The sequence below is a fragment of the Venturia canescens genome, chromosome 2, assembly GCF_019457755.1.
Source record: "Venturia canescens isolate UGA chromosome 2, ASM1945775v1, whole genome shotgun sequence".
NCBI classification, from domain to species: domain Eukaryota; kingdom Metazoa; phylum Arthropoda; class Insecta; order Hymenoptera; family Ichneumonidae; genus Venturia; species Venturia canescens.
In genome coordinates, this window is record NC_057422.1 from 11664531 (window position 1) to 11685823 (window position 21293).

The following is a 21293-nucleotide window of genomic DNA, read 5'->3' on the forward strand; positions in this document are numbered from 1 at the left end:
TCAGCAACGAGGAAATCGAAATCGTTACGCACACTGCACCCGCTCACTCATATTCTGAAAGAAAAGGAGTTGAATACGAAAAAAAGAATTGACGTGGCCGCTGGAAAATCGATTGAGAGTTCAGGCGTTACGAAGAACCAACGATATTGTTGCACGAGTGGTCGACATGACATTTTTATGACACGACTTATGTCCTGCACGTACGTCACACGTGGATCGCAAGCTTTCGAGAAAATCCCTTTGCACTCGAGTATCGCGAGCGAAGTACAGACACGATATGGTTATAGTCACTGACACACATATTTTTATGGTGCTTTATCATGTTACCAATAACTTTCGCAGATCAAGGCCGAGAGGTAAACGATCAAAGTCAAGGTCCTGTTGTTCGGGTGCGTCGAGCTCTTCCCAAGTTGGTAGCGTATCCATCGATCCCCCTGAATCTCCGAGCTCCTGGAAGGCCATTATTTTTCAAAGTTTTCCAAGCGCTCTCGATGTGGAAAAGCAACGAATCAGTGGACGGTCCGAAAGTGAAGTTACCGGAGGGTGAAACTTGCCACGAATTCGGTGGGAACATTAGAAACATAAATAAAAAAAAAAAAGCGACCGAGCGAAGGATTTTGAAACAGGCGAATTCACAGCGCTCAATTTTATAATCTCGATTTTTCGAGTTGAAGAAAAATAATGCGCAGGTTTTCATCCTTCTCAGACGTTTCCTGATTCGGCTTGCTCGACGCAAGCCCAAGTCGAGAAAAATGAGATTTCATATTAAAAAGCAGCCTCAGGTCATTTGCAAATATTATTTAAAAAAATTTTTTTAATTTCTCAATTGAAGTACATTTTCATACAAATCACATGGCCCTATATGTCGTATAAAGTAGAGCTTTTTTTCGGAAAAGCGGAGCGAGCGAGCTCATTTTCACCGAATTCCGGCCCGCCAACGAGCGGCGTACGCCGCTCGCGTCGTACCGAAGAGATGATTCTTCCAAGTATATGCTTGCATGTGTGTACTCGTGCGTGTGGAAAAATGATTGTTTTTTCTCTATATTGTCCAGGAATCGATGGCGATATGACAATTGTATGGAAAAAAATCAAATACGATAAAGAGCAAGAAGAAAGGGAGAGAGAAGGGAGTGGAAGAAAAAGATGGAGCAACGATCGAAACCCTTTGACCGTGGGTGATGGACGATGGAAATTTATTATTTATCTAAGCATAATGAATTATGTACGACGAAGTGTGAAGCATACATACGGACGTGAGGCATTTGTCGTCGCTTTTGCGTATCGAGAGCTCGATTGCTTTCGCTAGGTAGAAACGTCTCATGCGTTTTTCCTCGGAAGGAATAAGCAGGCCCGAATTTTTCGATTTTCTCGTGCACTTAAATTTCCTACAGCCCATAAGCGTGTACTCAAAGTTTCCGAGTTGTTGGATCCTCCGCACCGAGAGGGAGTCGGTGCGAGGGATTAAAAATTCAACAATGATTGTGCTCGAAAAATATGGAAAAATCCAAAATTCACGTCGGCTTATTCCTGGTGGGAAAAGCCATGGGAAGTTCCCCGGAAAGGGAGCGTCTCGATGGTCGACAGTGTGAAAGGGACGTGAAAGGTCCCACATCAATATTATATTTCGTGCGCAGCTAAAAAAGTCCAACTCCAGGACTCGAGGATCGGAAAAATAAGCAAGCCTGAAAGCTTTATTATTTACGAATGGCAAAAAAGGTTTCGAGCCGTGAGACATTGGCCAACGCGCTGAGAGATTTTCGTGAATTTTCTCATCAAAAATATAAATTACAAACAAATTAAATCGTGGAGAGTATTATGACAGTGTCAAAAAAAATCTACACAAATCGATAACTCGAATGAGTTTCTCAAACATTTCAAAGGTAGTGATTAACTCGACGATTAATGGAAAAGAATTAAGTTTGACGAACTAAATTGAAGAAACAAGAAAAATACGATCGATCGTTACACAGAGCTAGGCTCGTTCTTATGCCATCAACGTATCAATATATTATCAAAGGTGTATACAAAGCATGTGTGACTCGAGAGAGGAATCAGGTATCGCGTATACAAAAGCTAAATAACAACAACAACAACAACAATAATAATAATAATCCTAATAATTTACACACATTTATACTCTGGATTTGCGATAACTCGTTCGTCAAATCTCGTATATTTTAATGTAAAACAAAACTTATGCATACAAGCATCCACATATATGTTAAACGTACAAAAATTGCATGTACATGTGCGGTCCGTATAGGTAATTCTGATCACATTCGTGTCGTATGAATGCCTCAATTTTAGAGCAGAGCAAATGGAATTTTCCGCTTCATAATACGACAAAATATAAAATAAAGAATGTTCGAGTTTCAAAACAATCGGACGAACACTCATTGGATATATTTCTAATAAAATGATTCGCTATAATAGCGGCAATTCATGTCGCTATAATAATAAAATCGTAATCATAATATTTATGTGATAATATAATAATAATAATAATAATAATAATAATAATAATAATAATAATAATAATAATAAATTCGCACCAACGGAACGCCAAATAGCAAACCAGCGAGATCACAATCAATTATCCATACATTACATAATATAATAATCATTTATATTTATAGAAATCGCGTAAACCTGAATATAATTTTTCCCATTATTCCAGTTCGAGGCCGAATGAGATCGGGCAAGATATAGTGAGTGATACGTTTTTTTTTATATATTCGCCATTAAATTCTAACGCTCTTTATATTGAAGGATGAAAAGAACGAAAATGAGAAGGAAAAAAATAATAAAAACGAGTAAAATCTCACATCAGCTTATAGATAAATATATATATATATATGTATTGGTATATATGCATCTATATTAATATTTATATATTACATAAATTATAAATATATATATATACATATATATATATTTATATATATGTATCCGAATGAATAGAGAAATGTTTACATCGTGCATGTTGGTCGTTATTGTTATTTTTCTTTCGCTCCCGTTGTGTTGCTTCTTGTTTTGCGCTATTTTTCGTACGTTTATGTGAGTGTTTCGTTATTGTTGTTGTTGATTCGAGTGGTCTTAACGTCCGCAGTAGCTGGTAAGCTCGTCGATGGAGCATGGCTTTGCGCAACACTCGTCGTGAACTCCGCGTGTTTCGCGTCGAAATCTCGCACCACCGAAACGTCCCATCATCGCATTTGCGCTCGCCCTCGATCTCAAGGGATAGTCGTACACGTAGGGGTACTCATCCATCTCCATTTCTGCCAAAGAATAAATATCATTTGAGAAGAAAAGCGATAAAAGGGGCTCGCCAATGTTGAATTTCGTTTAAGAATTTCGTTCCGCCATTTAATTTTAAATCATCACCCGCCCAAAGGGCTCTCGCAATTTTCCAGATGAAAAGCAAAGCCCCGTTGCCAAAGCACTTTGAGCTTGTAACTCCGACCGGAAGGGCGACGAATCTTCAAAGTTGCACGAACTAATTTGGGGAATAGGAATGAGCTGTAAACGCGCGGTTTGAAAACTCACCTTGGCCACTCTTCTTGAACATCGAGTTGTAAACACCGTTGCACAGAAGCTGTAAGGCATTGGAGAGATGCTTGCCACAATATTTGTACTTCGAGTCGCTTTTCTGACCATATACATCGGACTGAGCTTGCGAAACTTGGATAACCGCGAATGCTACGGCGAGCACCAGAATCACGACAACGACCGACCGATACGTGGACATCTGCAATGATAAAGAGAAAAAACGAAGGAAAATATTATTTCAGGACTTGAGAAAAGTATTGAAATTTTGGTGGGGTGTTGTGCACGAGAGTTTGGGAACGTCAAACCGGGACAAACATAAAAACAGTCTCGTGACCCCTTGAAAGAGACGCCCTCAAACATCGCCTTTACCGTTCTCTCATTTTTCATGACCGCCTACCACTTTCAGTAAAATACTATTTGCGGAAAGTTGATTTCGAAATATTGGAGCTGACAGGGAATCCGGAATAGTTTTATTTAAAATTTGAACTGGCAAATGTGCGCCGGAAAAACCACGACATCGCTCATTTTCATAAAGTAAATATCGCTCTCACACTAAATATTCGTATTGCATTTGCCTCGTGAATACGATCGTGTACATTGACGGTTGCAATTTTCTCAGTTTATTTATCGATATAATTATGATGATCGTGCTACTTTTTTCTTTGTCGATGGGGCCGTGTACGAAGCAATACGATTATTATTGTCTCTGGCATTGTGGAGAGAAACCAGACACGCAAATTCTCAATATGAAAGAGCTTCGATAACGTGGTCTCTGTGTGCGTCCTCGAATTTCTCTTTCTCGCACTCTGCGACGATTATCCTTCCGACGAAAAATAATCGTTCGTCGATTAATACCCCGGTCTATAAAATCAATGAGCAATTTACTTCCCATTTCTGTCATCGCTAATAATAGGACTCGTAACAATATGGGACTGGAAATATCAATAGTCACGATTCCTACGAGAGAACACGCGATTTTTCACACCTTTGATCCCTTACCCGCACGATCCATTATTTAAATCCAATTCCTCAAATGCTATGAGGCGCGATAGGATCGTAAAAATTCTATTTTACCGAGGGATCCAACGAGAAGTAAATTAAGGTAGATCATGCCCGAAAAACCCAATTTTATAGGTGTGTCTACTAAATTGGATCGATTTTTATTTCTTAATTTAAAATATTATCACTCTAAATCAATGTCAGAATTATTAATTCGAAATTGTAAATAAATTCTTTCAACTTATTTTTTGTAGAATGAAATTACAAGCCATTAATTAATCGGGAATCCACCACTAATTGAACCCAACATTTAATTCGTCCCTGGCTAAAATACCATAGTTTTTATGTAAAAAATCTCATTAGAAAATCTCAAAACACAACGGGAAATGGATCAAGAAAAAAATATTAATAAGAAGACAGGAATGGGCCAAGCCAAGAAGGAACAAAATGCCGAAATAAGCAAATGGTTATGCTCATTACCGATATCGTTTAATCTTTAAGGTAAGACAATCGTCTCGAATTTTTTCCCAAACCTTCTTTCATATACTTCATTGTTATTGTGTACGTTTTTCATAAGCTTGGTAAGAAGCGTTCATTCGTTACATGGAAAGGTAAATAATTTTTTCCACATGGTCCCTATAAACCTGTGTATTTTTCTTCATATTTAAGCACGTTTATCTCAATAACCAATAAAACGAACACTTAAAAATTTGATATGCGTGTGAGTCGACTAGCCATTTGAACTCTGTGTAAATTTAAAGACTTCCTTAAGGAAATCCTTTCGTGGATGAACTACCTTAAAGGAAGGGAAAGATGAATGAGTCCAGTGCCCGAAATTCGCCGGATTAATTGGCCTCCGATCAGCACAAACATTATCTTCCTCACACATAAGAAGAGCGTGTGAATAACTGCGTATATAAAAATACAAGGGGCTATCAGTTGGCGCAAGAAATCCAATTCTCGCACCGCGGTCTCCGTCTTTCCGTGCTTTTCTCGGGAAAACAGGTATATATATGTGTGTGTGTGCGAGGGGTAATCGAAACGAGAATAAACAAAAAAGTAAAAGTAAGAAGAAGAAGAAGAAGAAGAAGAAGGCGAGTGAGCGTCTGAGAAAGCTCGTCGAATCTCGGTCCCTCTCTCCATCTCGTATTCACTCTTTTCTTTCCCGGGATATAAAGTTAATGGAAAACTTTAAAACGCTTTATTTCCATTATCATAGCTTTATTGAATAGATTGAGAACGCCCGGGGTCCGGTTGAAAAGCATTTGGCGCCTCTCTGAACGTTCGTATGTTCACTCCACACCCCTCTCAACCTTTTTTTTCCTCTCTGCTCGCCCCTTCGTCGCGCGATCCCGCGTCCCGTCGAGATCTCCTCTTGAGGGAGGGCTTCGGACTTGTTCTCGTCTCTATTTTTAGATATCTACCGCTTAAATATAAATCATGAGCTAACGCTATACTTCTTCCGATTTGTTAACGTGCCCGTGCCCCGCGGAGAGCCCCGCGTTCCTGCAGTCACTGCAACCGGCCTGGAAATCTCTTGGTTAATCAACTTGACGCGATGAAGAAATCCCCCGAAGGCTTGCCGTAGCCGCATGGAAAAAAGGGGGCATGAAAATCCCGATATTCGACAACCTCGTCCTTGTCTTCGATTAGCTCAGCAACTTTAACGAGAAACGTCCAATTCATTTAAGGAATAAAAATAGAACTCGCAAAATAGAATTCAAGCAAGCTGATCGATCACCATTCCGTTTCCGCTCGTCTTTCATCCTCGATTTTCGTTTTTCAATATACCCCGCGCGGCCAGCACGAGAGCTCGAAGGCTCGCCCCGAATTTCGAGCATTATTTACCCGCTGCACGTGTTCTTTTCTCCTCCCTCCGACTGGCTCCCCGACTATCTTCAATGTCCAATGCAAAACACGTGTTCCAAGGCAAAGTCTTGAAAACAAGTTACGTAACGACGCCAAGGAAAATTGATGCTTCGAAGATTCAGTCACGTATGTATGTTTTGATCTAACAAATTTACTCGTCTCGTAATCAACAAACAGTGCACACACGAGTGTTTATGTGGAAGCATTCGTTTGAGGCTTGTAGAGTGTCGTCTCGAGGCCCGTCAAATTTAACGTCATTTTTCTCGACCCCTCCCGCGTGCCTTTTTCGTAGCAACGCAGGCATTCTCGACGTGCAGCCACAGCACGTTAAAAATTCCCTGATGAATTTGACTTTGACTGGACTTCCGCTGCGACACGCAAATCGTTGAAAAACTTGACTCGAAAATAGATCAAGCTTTTGGCGATTTCTCAATTTCCTACGAATTCTAAACCCACCAAGATCGGTCTTCAAGGGGCTCGAGATATTTGCAAGAGAACTCGAAATTTCGCTACAATTGCCGATCAACTGCATGCGCACAGGAGGAGGCTTTTACGAACGCGGTTGTCCCGACGAAAAAGTATTAATCGAAGCCACGAAACTCTCAGCTCGATAGCCGCAAGCTCAAGATTTGGAGAATTTTAAAAAAACGCATGCCGGTGGAGGCGGAAGCACCTTAATGTGCGCCAAACCATGCGAACGAGTTTAACGGAGCGTTATCGAGCGACTTGTATGAGAGTATGACTAATTTAAGCGCTATCGTTGGATTCTCGGTAACATTTGCAGATAAAATGTCCAGAAATACCCGGTACAGAATAAAACGAGCATGACGTGTCTATATTAATAAATTATTTGAATAAAAAGCAAGGAAAAAAGAAAACGTAATAAAAGAATAAACGACGGTGCGAGGGGTCTGGTCGATGTCCTCGTGTAAACACAAGGCTCAGCTTCGCGAACGCGGGATTTTCTCATGACGTTGAGGGAGGGACTGGAACAAATTGTCTGAACAAAACGAATAGTTCAACGTCCCGGCGATTGCAACAATGTGCATCACGATAAAAACGATAAAAAATTGAGTGCGCAGCGCTTGGCCAAATATCCATGAATCGGTGTCGATCAGCACCTACTCGAATACCACGCAGAAGATCAACAATGGTCCAGATCACTGACCCTTTGACGTCATCTTCTCATCGAGCGATCTTCCACGCTGCGCAATCTTTTTTTCCCATTTTCGATACGTATTTGTAGCACAATTATTATTCCTTATTGCCGGGAGTGCAAAGTATTTTCGATGCACAATTAACGCCCGTTATTTAGTTGCAGGGTGATCAACTCAAACGATATTTACAAAAGTTCGCCTGACACTTGACCTAACACGACTACTTCGTACACGAGGTTACGTGCTTTCTGCTATACATTTTACTGTCTCAAGTTTATTGATCGTAATGCGAATTAACGTCCACCGATATTTCTTTTATCCAATCAAGTCACTGCAATATATTTACGATTAAGGAGGAACATCGGCTTGAGAAAAATGGTAATAGCTTAATGAAACTTTTAGAATACATTTTTGGATATATTTTCTTTAGCCTCTCCAATTTTTCATCCATTTCACTGAATAATTTTTTACTAAATAATTTATATAAACTTGGAATATTTAACGCATAGGAAATAACTCCACAGGCCACATCTTTCAATACTCATAAACACATAAAAAATAGTGATTGGTTAGATAAAATAAGTAGTATTCTACGGTTTGAACAGCTCTAAAGAACATGCGTGCGAAACGTTTCATTCTGCCATTTTTTTTTATATTTCACATCATTTTGACATACAAAAATGACTAATCTGGATAACTTGGATAAAAACAGTCAATTTCGAATTTACATAACCTTATTTTACGTGAAGCTGATGTTCCTCCTTAAGGTAGTTCATGTGCAGGAAACGGTTTTCTTAAGTCTTGAAATTTACACAGAGTTTAAACACGCATATCAAATTTTAAAGGGCCCGTCTTATTGGTTATTTAGATAAACATGTTTAAATATGAGGAAAAATACGCAGAGTTATAGGGACTATGTGAAAAAAATTGGTCATCTTTCCATATAACGAATGAACGCTTCTTACCAAGTTTATGAAAAACGTACACGATAACAATGAAGTATATAATGAAGGTCTGAGAAAAAATTCGAGACGATTGTCTTACTAATAATAAAGACATATTATCACCTTGAAGATTAAACGAAATTGGCAATGAGCATAACATTTGCTTATTTCGGCATTTTGTTTCTTCTTCGCTTGGCCCATTCCTGTCTTCTTATTAATATTTTTTTCTTGATCCATTTCCCGTTGTGTTTTGAGATTTTCTAATGAGATTTTTTACATAAAAACTATGGTATTTTAGCCAGGGACGAATTAAATGTTGGGTTCAGTTAGTGATGGGCTCCCGATTAATTAATGGCTTGTAATTTCATTGGCCAAAAAATAAGTTGAAAAAATGTATTTACAATTTCGAATTAATAACTCTGACATTAATTTAGAGTGATAATTTCTTTAATTAGGAAGTAAAAATCGACCGAATTTAGACGCCCTTAAAATACGAGTCTACGGGGGCTTGATCTACCTTAAGATTCCAATTGCGATGGAGTTTTTGAGGCGATCTTCTCTCCGTCGATTCAATCGAGACTTTGAATATTTTCAAACACGTTTCGAGAACGTTGGGAAAGCACAAGCGAAAGCGGGATTCCGAGTATCGCGCGATATTTAAATCGATTAAATTTCCGGTTAACACTCCTCCTACGTATTTCTGCTACAAACAAAAAATTCAACAACAAGAACCATCTTTTTTCCTGCTGTGACGTTGGCTCTTATCCTTCCACCAACTTTTTATCATTGAATCATAGTTTTTACCACTGACGAACAAAACTATAATATTCACTATCACATTTCATCAATATTTGTTCTTTCACTACTTACACAGCTTCCCAACGATCACTACTCACAAGCATTCCCAGGTAAAGAGCAATGATCGTTCGAGCTCTCGTTCCAGGTGGCCTTTCTCACTTTCTCACTGTTTCTTATCAATTTCTAAACACAAATAACCAGACTCGGTGCAACGAGATACTCATCGAATTACTGAAACACGTACGAGCTCCGTGACAGCCTTAGAAGAGGATGATGATGATCATCATCATCATCATCATCATGATTGTCTAGCTACCGTGTACATCGGACATATATGTCATACACAGATATATGTCACTATGAAATCGTGAATCGAGAGACCACAAATAGTCGAGAGAGAAAGAATTGTCAAGGATCTATGTGTGTGTGTACGTTGTTGGACTGCACTTTAATGACACTGGAATTGCGCATGAAAAGATCACGTGGTCTTCTATGTCGTATGTCGTGTTTATGTCCATATGTGCGATTATTCATTAGACCAGGATATCGAGAAGTTTCGCGTTCCTTCTCATCCTCCGTGGTCGGTCCTTCGCAATATCCTACGCGGAGAGAATTAAGCGGTAATATTTAGAGTGAAATTCACTGTTAAGGAGTTTCGGTACAGGCGATACAATGTTGCCATGCTAATCCATGCTAAAAAAATTAAAAAATTCAAAAAGTTCAGAATTTTATAAAATTTGGTGAACATATTCTTTAGTGCCAAATTTGACGACACAAATTTTTTAAGATTTTTCTTCTACACAGTTATCGAGTAATCGATCACTAAAGTTTACGTGTATAAGCATAGCGTTTCCATATATATAGGCATACATTCCGGGCATGAGAAATCTGCTTTAATGCGTAATTACTCGATAACTAAGTAGAAGAAAATTTTGAAAAAATTTGAGTTTTCGCACTTGATGTTGAAGAACATTATCACCAAATTTGATCAATTTCTTAATATTTTGACTTCTGTACCGAAACTCCTTAAATTTACCGTGACGTATTTGACTGGAGGGGCGAGTTAACGAAAAGCGTTAATTCCTGTAAGGGACTGTAAAATTTGAAAGATTTTACGAAATATTATAATTAATAACGAAGACTGACCAAATACTCCGGTGAAAGTTCCTACTTCAGTTTTCATAGTGGGCGAATCCAAGAATTGAGATTGACCAAACCTTTTTGGTGGCTGCACAGAAAGATTTTGTCTCGAAGTAAGGCAGTTGTGGCGATTCGTACTTCGATCTTCTCGTCATCAGGATTTTTTCGATACAACAATCAGGAATTGACTTTCCACGGAGCGGTGTTGGAGGGAGTTTTAACGGTGGGAAGAAACGCAGTGCGAGATGAAATCTATATCACGAGTCCAACAGGAATGTCTTTTTCACAAAACAGTGATTTGAGAATGTCTGAATCCGAGATGAGGGATCTTGGGACGAGAAGCTCGGATAACGAGTACAGCATAAAAAATTTCAAAACATCCCACTCGAGCTCCTCGCTGGCTCAAAAACTCTTTTCGTCACGGATTTTTCACTTTTCAGCCAACAATAGTATCGGATCGAAACCGAAATAGTCCTGTGACCGAGCTCCAGTCGTCCGGTCCATTTATAGATTAGAAAGTTTGAGAATCTATGCAGTAAAAATAAAGGCCTGGAAATGCGATTTCAGGAATTCGAAATGGGAGGGATTCCCTTCCCAGCGAGCCGAAAAATACTTCTCACATATTTTCATTTATTCTGCGACGAGTAATCCACCCGAAAAGGGCGGGAAACTTGACACTCAAACTCTTCGATACTTTTCCTACTATTCCAAGCGATATTTCCATTCCTTTTTCGATCTTTTTTTTCGTCAGATCGCAGAGACTGAGATGCAATCGTAATGGTAAGCAGGACGACGATTTAGAACGGGAAATAATTGTCTGGGGCCTTGCAGTAGCCTCGCATCTGCTCGAGCATCGTGCCCGCGAGTTAGTCCGAAAGAGAGAACAGAACTGATGGGTTAAACTACTTATTAACGTATAAAACAGTGTTCAATATTTGGGTTCGTGATAAAACTAGAGTTTAAACTCAATCGACTCGAAATCGAGATTCGAAAGATCGACATTCAAGGATATTTTTAAAATATCGGTAATGATGCTCGTAAAAGATTTTACCGAAAAAGCACAGCAAAAAGGAATTGAAATATTAGAATATTTTCATAACTGTGGTAACGAAATATAACTATTTGACGACCCTGAAGTTTGCAAGGTTGAAGTCCAACGAAATGAGGGAAAAAAACATTCGCAATTCATTTGTTTTTTCATTTTATGCCTGTCTCTAACGACCTTATCAAACTGTTTTTAAGTCCATTGTTCAATTTTTATTCCGCTCTGATATCTCCGGTCCTTTTTTAAAACTGTCAGACAATTTGAGGTATTGGAAAAATAGAAAGATGCGGAAAATAATGAAAAAACGACTTACTTAGTATCCAGAGATGAGACGCATTCACAAGAGAAAAGTGAAAATGACGTGAAATGGTATGTATCACTTTGAGAAAATATCACAGTTGCACGCCTCGTTCGGTTTAATTTTGCTGTATATTTCTTCGGTTTCTTCTTCTTCTTTTTCTTGGGATGTTTATTTTTGTATAGCTTCCGTTTTATCGTGGTTACAACCGCAGCCGTTTTGAAATAAAAATTATTTAATAATAGTATAAACGTATTAATTGGATCGACGCGTTGAGTCGCGGGATCATGAGATACTTCGTAGAAACCGTACGAACACGATTTTAGTGTACTTCGCAACGTCACTTTTCGGCACTATCAGCCCTTCCTGCTGCCTCGGATACATTTATACTCGCTAGCCTCGTTTTACTTTCTGCGCCAATATATCTATTTCCTCGTCTTTTCCTCCTTCCTCGCTTGGCTATCTTTCCCGTCTACGCGTTAATTAAGAAGAGAATAATCGATTGGAGAGATCGCGCGTGTGTTTCAGTAGGCGTCGACGCACGGTGCGAAATTTCTTCGATTTTCAACCGAATATTTCTCGCTTATTCGAACAACAATTCTTTTCGGCTTCTTGTTTTCGATCCGATGCAGCGATGTTACGACGAAAAAGAAAAAACAAGCTTGACGATTGAGAAGAGAATTTCAAAACAAACGCAAACGAGAACAATCACAGACACGCACGAATGGAGCTAAGGAGGACGGACCGAGGTGGCTGGACTCCGCACTGTTGGAATAGAGAGGAGCCGGAGAAGCCGCGTTAAACGACACCGGACCGCTCGAGAGGGAGGCCACGACAGAATGCAACGATTATAAGCCCCTGAACGCACCGAGAGTCTCTCTTTCTCTCTCTCCGCCGCCTCTCTCTTTCTCGCACTCTTGTTCTCGCACACACTCGCGCTCATCTCCATCCATTTTTCTCTTCGCTCCCTCTCTCTCCCGGCCCGAGACATCGAGGTGTCCACCACGCCTCGTTCGTGCTCTTTGCTCTCTCGATCTTGTTTCAAAGCCCCCCGGAACACGACGTTCGAACTTTACAGGGGTATTCCAGCTCCTCGTCACCCATGTTCACCCACTGCTTGTCCCCACATTTTCAATCGTTCACGATCTACTTTTTATCCCATCGACGAAATTGTACGTCGAAATTCACAATGAAATATTCTCACCGACACCAAGTCAACTCGAAACTCGGATATTTTCATTCGATATATTCAAAATATTTTGAAAACTCCTCAATTATTCAACTCCCTCCAAGGAAATTCCGTTACGGAAACACACCCAAAATCGATCACTTTTGCATTGTCCACTCGTACAAAAACTCATCGGTGAAAACAAAATAAGTTCCGATGATATTTCCACTTTTTGAAACTTTGAATCACTCTTATTTAAATAATCTTGCCCTTCTTTAAGGTACCCCCCTCGCATGACCGTATTTTGTGGTGGCGCAAACTGGGGCACTCGAAATTTCGATTGATTCCTAACCTCTGAGGAGTCGCGGTTGTATGGAAAAAGTTTCTGCCTCTGTCATTTTTCCAACTCCTATTTATTTTTATCGTCGCTATGGATTCCTTAAATTTTTTCTATCCGAGACATTTTGCGTCAGGAATTTAGAATTATTAAATAGAAACGATTTTTCAAGTTTTAATTCTTTATTAAATGTTCGGTAACCTGACCCGAAATTTCGCCAATCTGTTCTCACGCACTTTCACTTTACTGCCACTTAAAATGAGTTATTTGTAGAATATTCGGGTTCGTGATAGGAATACCTTAAGGAAGTTGAGGCTGTACAGTCATTTTTTTTTACCCAAAAGTGATGACCTGTACCATTCAAAAGTTAGGCCAGTTTACAGTTTGGCAATGTTGCATACACTTTAAAGAAAAGTTGGGGAAAAAAAGACGAAAAACTGGTGAAAGCTCAGTCAAAAACACGAACAGTGACGATCCTAGCCTCAAAAAACTGCACGGAAAACAGATTATTATTAATATAATCTCAGCAAATCTCCTAATAAATCTGAAAAAAATTGACATTATTCGGCAAGCCTTGCTCATGTTGCCCAAAAAATTTCATATTTTTAGCATCATTTTTAACGGAGATATCACTGAATGTGTCTTGACTTCCCTAAGATTACATGTTATTTGGCCCAAATTGTTATTGATTTTTCTCAGCAACGATGCTCCTAAACTGTCTGAAAATTTAACTGATTTTTTTTTACACTTCACTTTATAAGATGCAATCGGTTTAAAAGCGGTGACATCATTTTCATTCTAATGCCTCAACTTCCTTAAACTACGAGAGTGAATCTCGTTAAATTGAGGATTTTAAGCAATGATTCATTAATTATTCGAGATCCAGGCAAGTGTAATTTTTCTGTACGTGCGGCATATTTTATCACACAAATTACACGTATGTAGCGCATAAAATATGTTGTATACGCGTGCTCGCGTTGATGTATGTGATATAACGGTGGTCACGCTACTCTCATGAGAGCTTGACACATATCGATATACGTATATGTCCATACGCGTATCATGTACCGTGCTAATACAGTACAAGTTTTCCGCTTATGTCACGTGGCCCACATGGGATTTGTACTTAACGAACGAGTGTTTTCAGCAGCCGAGTATACGAGAACTTCTAGCAGGCGTCAACGCTCCTGCAAAAACGTCTTCCGTGAGGCGATTCCCTCGGGATCTGAGAACCGTTTTGTTAGGAAGAGTTAATGGGCTTTATCGGATCAGGCATCACCGGGAATCGCGTTGCTCCGTCGTTTTTTATCGAAAAACGATTACGAGGAATTGCTAACCAACGACGGGATTGTGAATTCTTTTGATGAAAGACTGAAAAAATGTTTGGCTGTTGGAAGTAAATTTTCGAGTGATTCGAACAGTTTGGGTTTGTTCGTCCCGATGATTATCGATCGATGAAAACTCGTGGGAATTCAGCGTATTTCTTTACAGAGGCGCTTTCGAGACGAGCAATTGTTCTGGACGGTTCGAATGCCAATTTTAGCGTACGTGTTTCGAAATTATGGTAATAACTCATCGGATCTTAAGCTTTTGCGCGCACCAAAATATACATGTGAAACTTACATATTCATGTTTTCTGTACACGCATACGGGAACGTAACTTGGCAGATTTGGGCCCGCAGCATGAACGTGTACGGGGAGAAAACGCTTGCTCGAAAAGGGCGAATCGTTGCTAGGGGGCGCTACGATATTATCGTCGGTCCGATGCACCGAGAGGCTGATTGTGAGAACGATTCTCACCGAATCTTCTCTTTAAAGATCTCGCCTCCTCCTTTTTATTCTCTCTCTTCATTTTTCCGTCTCTCTTTTTCTCTGCGATGACTCCGAGTCGTCTTCTCGCGTCGTTAACTCGTTTATTACGCCTCGTTAAGGACGCGCGCCGTGGCGTTTGCTTCATCGCAACCGATTCAATCTCTTCGCCTTAGCAAAACCAGTAAAGTGTTTCTTGGTTGTTTTTTCTCGCGTATATCTTAACGCATATTTCGCTCTCTAGTCGCCCGAAGCCTCTCCGCTCCCGTCGTCCCGAGAGACAATCGCGCCGAGGTGTAAAAATTTCATTCCCTTTTCAAGCGTATGAAGGAGGACGAAAGAGCCTCGGAACGGTGGTTCCGTGTCGTAAAAACGAAACTGCGAACTCACGTGATAGTGCGAAATTGTCGACGGTAGCCGGCGCACGAAACACGCGAATTTTTTCATTTCACGCACGTAAACAGCAGTTTATGAGTTAATGCAAAATAGCCCGTTAACAGTGTCACTCTCCCGTCACGCAATTTATGCTCCAAGTTTAATTAACGATTGAGCCACGGAAAAAGAATCCCCTCGACGTAAAAGCCCCGAGCTTTTCGACGGTTCTCGAACACCCTTTTTTTCTGCAGTGGCCGCTAGTTTGAAGACTTTGAAGATCACGAATCTCAATTTTTTCCTTTGACTAAAAAGCTCTTCGACAGTCGAAATTCGTGTTTGTTAAATCCTAGAGATGGCAGCACTCCGACACCTTTCCGAGAGTTTCAACTCGCACCGCCAGACGGCGACTAATTTGTTTAGTGTTGCGACGGGTCTGTGAATTCTAAAGGTGGCAGCACTCGGAATCGTAAATATCACCTGTCCGACAGTTTTACCTTGCACTAATATCGGGCGGTTACTGATCGTTTACGGTCGCGAATATCAATCAGCAAATTCTTCGAGAATCAAAATAATCAGAGTTATTCCTCCGTATTACCGCATCAAATAAAAAGGAAACCCGAACACTTTTCTCCCGACGCGTACAGTAACACCGAAGCGACCGAAGCTTTTCCACGGAAACTATCAACCGCGATTATTTTTATTATAATAGTGCGATTTATAAGATCATCCACATCCACACGTTGAATCTACATACGTTGTACTTATTCGCTAAACGTTTCTGATTCGCAACGTGACGAATGACACCGTCATCAGGTTCGTGAGTAAACTATGAAGACGAAAATCTGAGAAAAACCGTTGCCATTTGTGGCCGATAAAATGCTCCTATGTACTTATGACATCTGTAGCGTAAAAGAGTGAAACACACACACTAAATGCAGCGTATAAATACAAAAGATGGTCTAATCGTCGGGGATCTTGCCGCCTGGCGAAGAACGCAGACGATCAGAGATAAAACTTGAAAGGCTTTAAGGGCAACAATCCCGGATTGGAATTGTAGCTTTTCCCCGTACGCCATCATTGATATGACGTAAGCAGTCGAATGGGTTGGCTATCCACGAATCGATCGAAATTTTATGAGCTCTTTTAAGGGGGGTCGATTTTTTTTTATGAAAATTTAGGGATCTCTTCGACTCGAAATCGCTTTTCGTTTTACAGTTAAATGGTTTTGAAACACTGCGTTATGAGGCACGATGACTTTCACGCCGATGCGCTCAAAACTTCGAAAAGCACGAAATTCGCTTTACGTTGAGCCTTCCACCAATGTTAACGTGCACGCGAGTGGTTCGTAGAATTAACGTTGCAATCTTACAGCGAATGAATTTTGTCTTTTTCTGCATGCGTCGTGCAAGATCTGAAGCCCGGGCAGGTGAAAACCAATTTCATTGATTTTTAATATATGCACAATATTTTCGGAATTTTTAAAACCTGAACATTAATAATCAACTCGATGGTAGCAAATCTTCAGAGACACTTCAGACAAAAGTTGTCCATCGGTGAACCGTATAAATGAAAATCTACTCGACCGATTCTTTCGAAATTTTTGCATTTTTTGTGACACTTGGAAATGAGAACACTGATTTTCCTCTTAAAAATGGGCCTATTTTTATTGTAAAATTAATAATTATGAAAAATTGAAAAAAGCTCTCGCTGACGTCTGTCCAATCGTGTAAGGAATTAATCGAATTTCAAAGGGACCATCGGTCGAGATAAATTTCTATTTACACTGTTCACTGGCGGACAACTTTTTTCCAATGTGCCTCTGCTGCCGTCGAGTTAATTATTGATATTCGAGTTTTAAAAATTCAGGAAATTTCGATCACATAATGTATTATGACGTCGCAATCAATAAAATAGATTTTCATTATCTTAAGCGTCTTAAAAAATTCTTAAAATTTTGTTTAATGACGAATTTGCGTTACCCCGCCCTTTAAGGTGTTCCTTTCGCATGCCCGTATTTCTTGCTGGCCCAAATTGGGCCACTTGAAATTTGGACTGATTTCTAGCCTCTGAGAAGTCACGGTTGTACAGGAAAGGCTTCTGCTTCTGCATTTTTCCAACTTCTATCGTTAATATCTCTTTTAAGAGTATGGATCAGTCGACTATAACCTCACTTGGAATTTCGATTTCGAAATTCTCTGGCACAGTTTGACCGATTAAAAAAAGGCTCTGTCAGTCGATTTTTGCCATCGTTCTGCGTATACTGACAGAGCCTTTTTTTAATCTGTCAAACTGTGTCAAAGCATTTCGATTTCGAAAATTCCAAGTGACGTTAGTCGACTGATGCATCCTCTTAAGATGATGGATCAGTCGGTAATCACAACCGTGAGTGCGAGAGAGATAGCTGCAAATTTTGAAAAGGAAATTTTTCCACATCGTTCGTCTCATCGAAAAAATAAAAATGTCATCGGATTTTTGCGATCGTGCTGCGTACGATGACATTTTTATTATTTTAATCGGACAAACGATGTCAAAGAGTTTCAATTTCAAAAATTCGAGGTGTGATTACCGACTGATCCATCATCTTAAGGTAAGAGTCTCGCGACTCTATGCTCAAATGACTATTTATTAATCGTCGAAATAAAATAGGTTATAAAAAAGGTTTTCTGTATTGAATAAATCTTAGGACAATTTAAACTGTATTCGTATTAATTTATACAACATCATATTTAATAATTTATTATTAGAAATATCTTACGATTGCTTATTTGACTCGGTTTTTCAATATATACATATATATATTGGTTCTCTTCTCACCTGACCATATACGTTCTCTCTTCTCACCATATATGTATACATTCTTAACGTTGCCAAGTATATCGAGCCACTTCATGGCAGTCGATCTCCTGCCATTTTCTGAGTTTTCATCGAGATTATTTAAAAAATTCTTTTTTCGAATGAGTCGATGGCCGTATATTTTTATGGTCACATTGGAATCTTTATAATATTATTTATGAGGAGGAATTTTAACATAAACTATATCTAATCGATAAGGAAATGAATTCTGCAATCTAGTGTTGGGGGGATGGGTTTCTCATAAGATGCCGTGTCATATATTTCTTATTTTGATCGTAAATTTCTTGATATAATTTAAAAATGAGGAGTTCGTCTAATATCGATTGTCGCGCGACTCCTACCTTAAGGAGTTTCGGTACAGAAGTCAAAATATTAAGAAATTGATCAAATTTGGTGATAATGTTCTTCAACATCAAGTGCGAAAACTCAAATTTTTTCAAAATTTTCTTCTACTTAGTTATCGAGTAATTACGCATTAAAGCAGATTTCTCATGCCCGGAATGTATGCCTATATATATGGAAACGCTATGCTTATACACGTAAACTTTAGTGATCGATTACTCGATAACTGTGTAGAAGAAAAATCTTAAAAAATTTGTGTCGTCAAATTTGGCACTAAAGAATATGTTCACCAAATTTTATAAAATTCTGAACTTTTTGAATTTAAAAATTTTTTTAGCATGTATTAGCATGGCAACATTGTATCGCCTGTACCGAAACTCCTTAAGAGTCTCGCTTCCGTTGATCCAGCAGTTCCCAAAAGATTATTCCAACTTTCGATTCTCACAGAGCGATTAAATGAATTTTCATTCTGACACGAGATTCCGTAATCTCCATTGTTTGAAAATTCGAAAAAAATTCCCTCGAACGGGGTTTGAGAGAAAAAGATGGGACGCGGTTCGTCGGCAAACGTGACGCAAGCTCGGATGCTCCGAGGGACGAAAATCGTTGATTCAACAGCGCTCAATGCCGTTGGGAGATTCGATTGACAATGAACGGCAACCGGTCGCGACAAATGTCCCATCGGAGCGAAATACAAGGTCTCGACACTTCACAAAATTGTATCTTCGGCCCACAAAGGAAACGAACGACCAACGGAGCCGGAAAGATTGCCGTTGAAAGCTTAAAACTTCGTCGCGAAAACGCGATTGAAGGATTCGATAAAAAATTATCCGCAGGAGCGCTGCTCCTTGGCTTACTTACCGTGGATATTTTCTCAGAGGGTTGGTTACCGCAGGGTGTGCGAAGGACTTGTGCTCTTCGAAAAAGGCTCGCGTTGCCTTATAAAGAGGCTCGAGAGGCGAGTTATGCTAAGAAGCTAAGACGTGCTCATTAAACATGTTACACGGGTGCATGTCAGGAGCGTTAATAGCTTGGGCTAATATGTCCGTAGCCATTGGTATATAAGAGGGTTGCAAAGCAACCATGCGAAGAAACTCTCACCGCGAAGCTTCTGATGTATGTTAATACTGATAAGTGTGTATGACGACGTCACGAAAAGCCCCCTTCGCCAGCTCGAATAAAGCCCGCGCAGCGCCCGGCACTACCGGTTTTCCTGGGCTGTACCGCCCCCGCCCACGCGCCTTTCACCCGAGCATTGTTTTGGAAATCGGGTCATTCGGGCGAAGCTGGAAGGTCCGCGTCGTGGGTCGCGGGAGCCCGATCACCGAACACGAATTTTTATCGCGAGGGGACTCGGCAGCATGGAAACGCGGAAGACGTTATTTTGAGAGTCTTTCCTCTCGTCCTGGTCTAAAAATACTTTATGTAGATAAGTTACTGCTTGTAAACGAGCTTCGACCTCGGAGCGATCGCTCGGATGTGTGCTCAGGTTTACCGGAGCTTTGACGAGCCTTGTTTTTCCGGAGTTCGTCTCGTGCTGCTTCGGACGCCTTGACACAAGCCTGGAAATTCGCGATGTCTCTCTCCTTCGCGCTTCGACGAGGAGGCGTTTAGACGTGGAAATTAAAAAAGTTTCGATTACCGAAAAAAACTCATTTAAAGACGTTTCTGTGGAGCCGAATGGGCCGAGGTTTCAACATTTTCGACAAGGCGTCATTATGCGTCTGAATATAAATATTTACGCGCTCATTTCAGACGAGATGAAAGGCTAAGGGGGTTGAGATATAACCTCACAATTTCTCGGAGCAATCGATCTACTGCGGGGATGCTCCTCCCCTTCCCGGCTTTCAAGGCAACTATTGGATACGCTAAAAAATGGAATAATATTTTTCTAGATGATAAAATCAATGTTTGGTTGTTGATGGTCTCCGGAAAGTTAATAGGAGGCTTGGGAGTGCGAGAAAAAAAACGAATTTCGTCGGTGACACTAGCGAGCTTCACAAGTTTCTGTCCTCGAATGAGAAAAAAGAAACATCTCTAAGTGTACTATGAAAAAAAGTGTCTCGTCGATAAATCAATTTCTCCGCCATTTGAAATAACAGTTCGAAGAATTCTCTCGGCTTCGCGGAGGATAAACAAATTTGAGTTTGAGAGAGCGAGTGAGACAGTGCGCGAACGCAGTTTAGCCGAGGGCAGAGCCCACGCGAATTATCTGCTACGCGAAATTGAGAGAACGAGCTCCCAATTGGGAGAACTAGAGTTATAAAATCTTCACGCTGTAGAGTTGAATGTTACAATAATCATCGCGACAGTTTTCAACAATGTACGTTTGAACTTGTCAGTTACCGCTCCTGTATATACGATGCAGAGGTCTTCCCACACGAAACGACTCCCGGAGACATCAATTTCGTGGATGAAACGAAAAAAAAATCGAGAAAAATAGTCTTGCATTGTACGAATTAAGGCTTGCACTTTGATACCAGACGAGACTTGATTTCAAAGAATTAAAAAAATTTTTACAATTGGGATAAAACGATAAGAATATTCCTCAATAAATAATGGTATTTTGAAAAGAATTCGTTAGTGTTTGAGAATCGTGACGCACTCTAC

At 40.0% G+C, this 21293-nt stretch overlaps 1 protein-coding gene across 3 annotated transcripts; it reads right to left on the minus strand.

Moving 5' to 3' along the window:
• Nucleotides 1-2134: 2134 nt before the first annotated feature.
• On the minus strand, nucleotides 2135-19604 carry LOC122406396 (LIRP-like). 3 transcript variants are annotated; one of them, XM_043411816.1, is made up of 3 exons: nucleotides 19545-19604; nucleotides 3547-3748; nucleotides 2135-3278 (listed from the first exon to the last, which is right to left on the minus strand). In XM_043411816.1, the coding sequence occupies exons 2-3, from the start codon at nucleotides 3746-3748 to the stop codon at nucleotides 3097-3099; spliced, it is 384 nt and encodes a 127-aa protein (XP_043267751.1). In that variant the 5' UTR covers nucleotides 19545-19604; the 3' UTR covers nucleotides 2135-3096. The 3 variants fall into 3 exon arrangements, with proteins under 3 accessions (XP_043267751.1, XP_043267750.1, XP_043267753.1); XM_043411815.1 differs by lacking the exon at nucleotides 19545-19604 and adding an exon at nucleotides 11815-12641; XM_043411818.1 differs by lacking the exon at nucleotides 19545-19604 and adding an exon at nucleotides 9389-9406.
• Between the last annotated feature and the right edge of the window lie 1689 nt (nucleotides 19605-21293).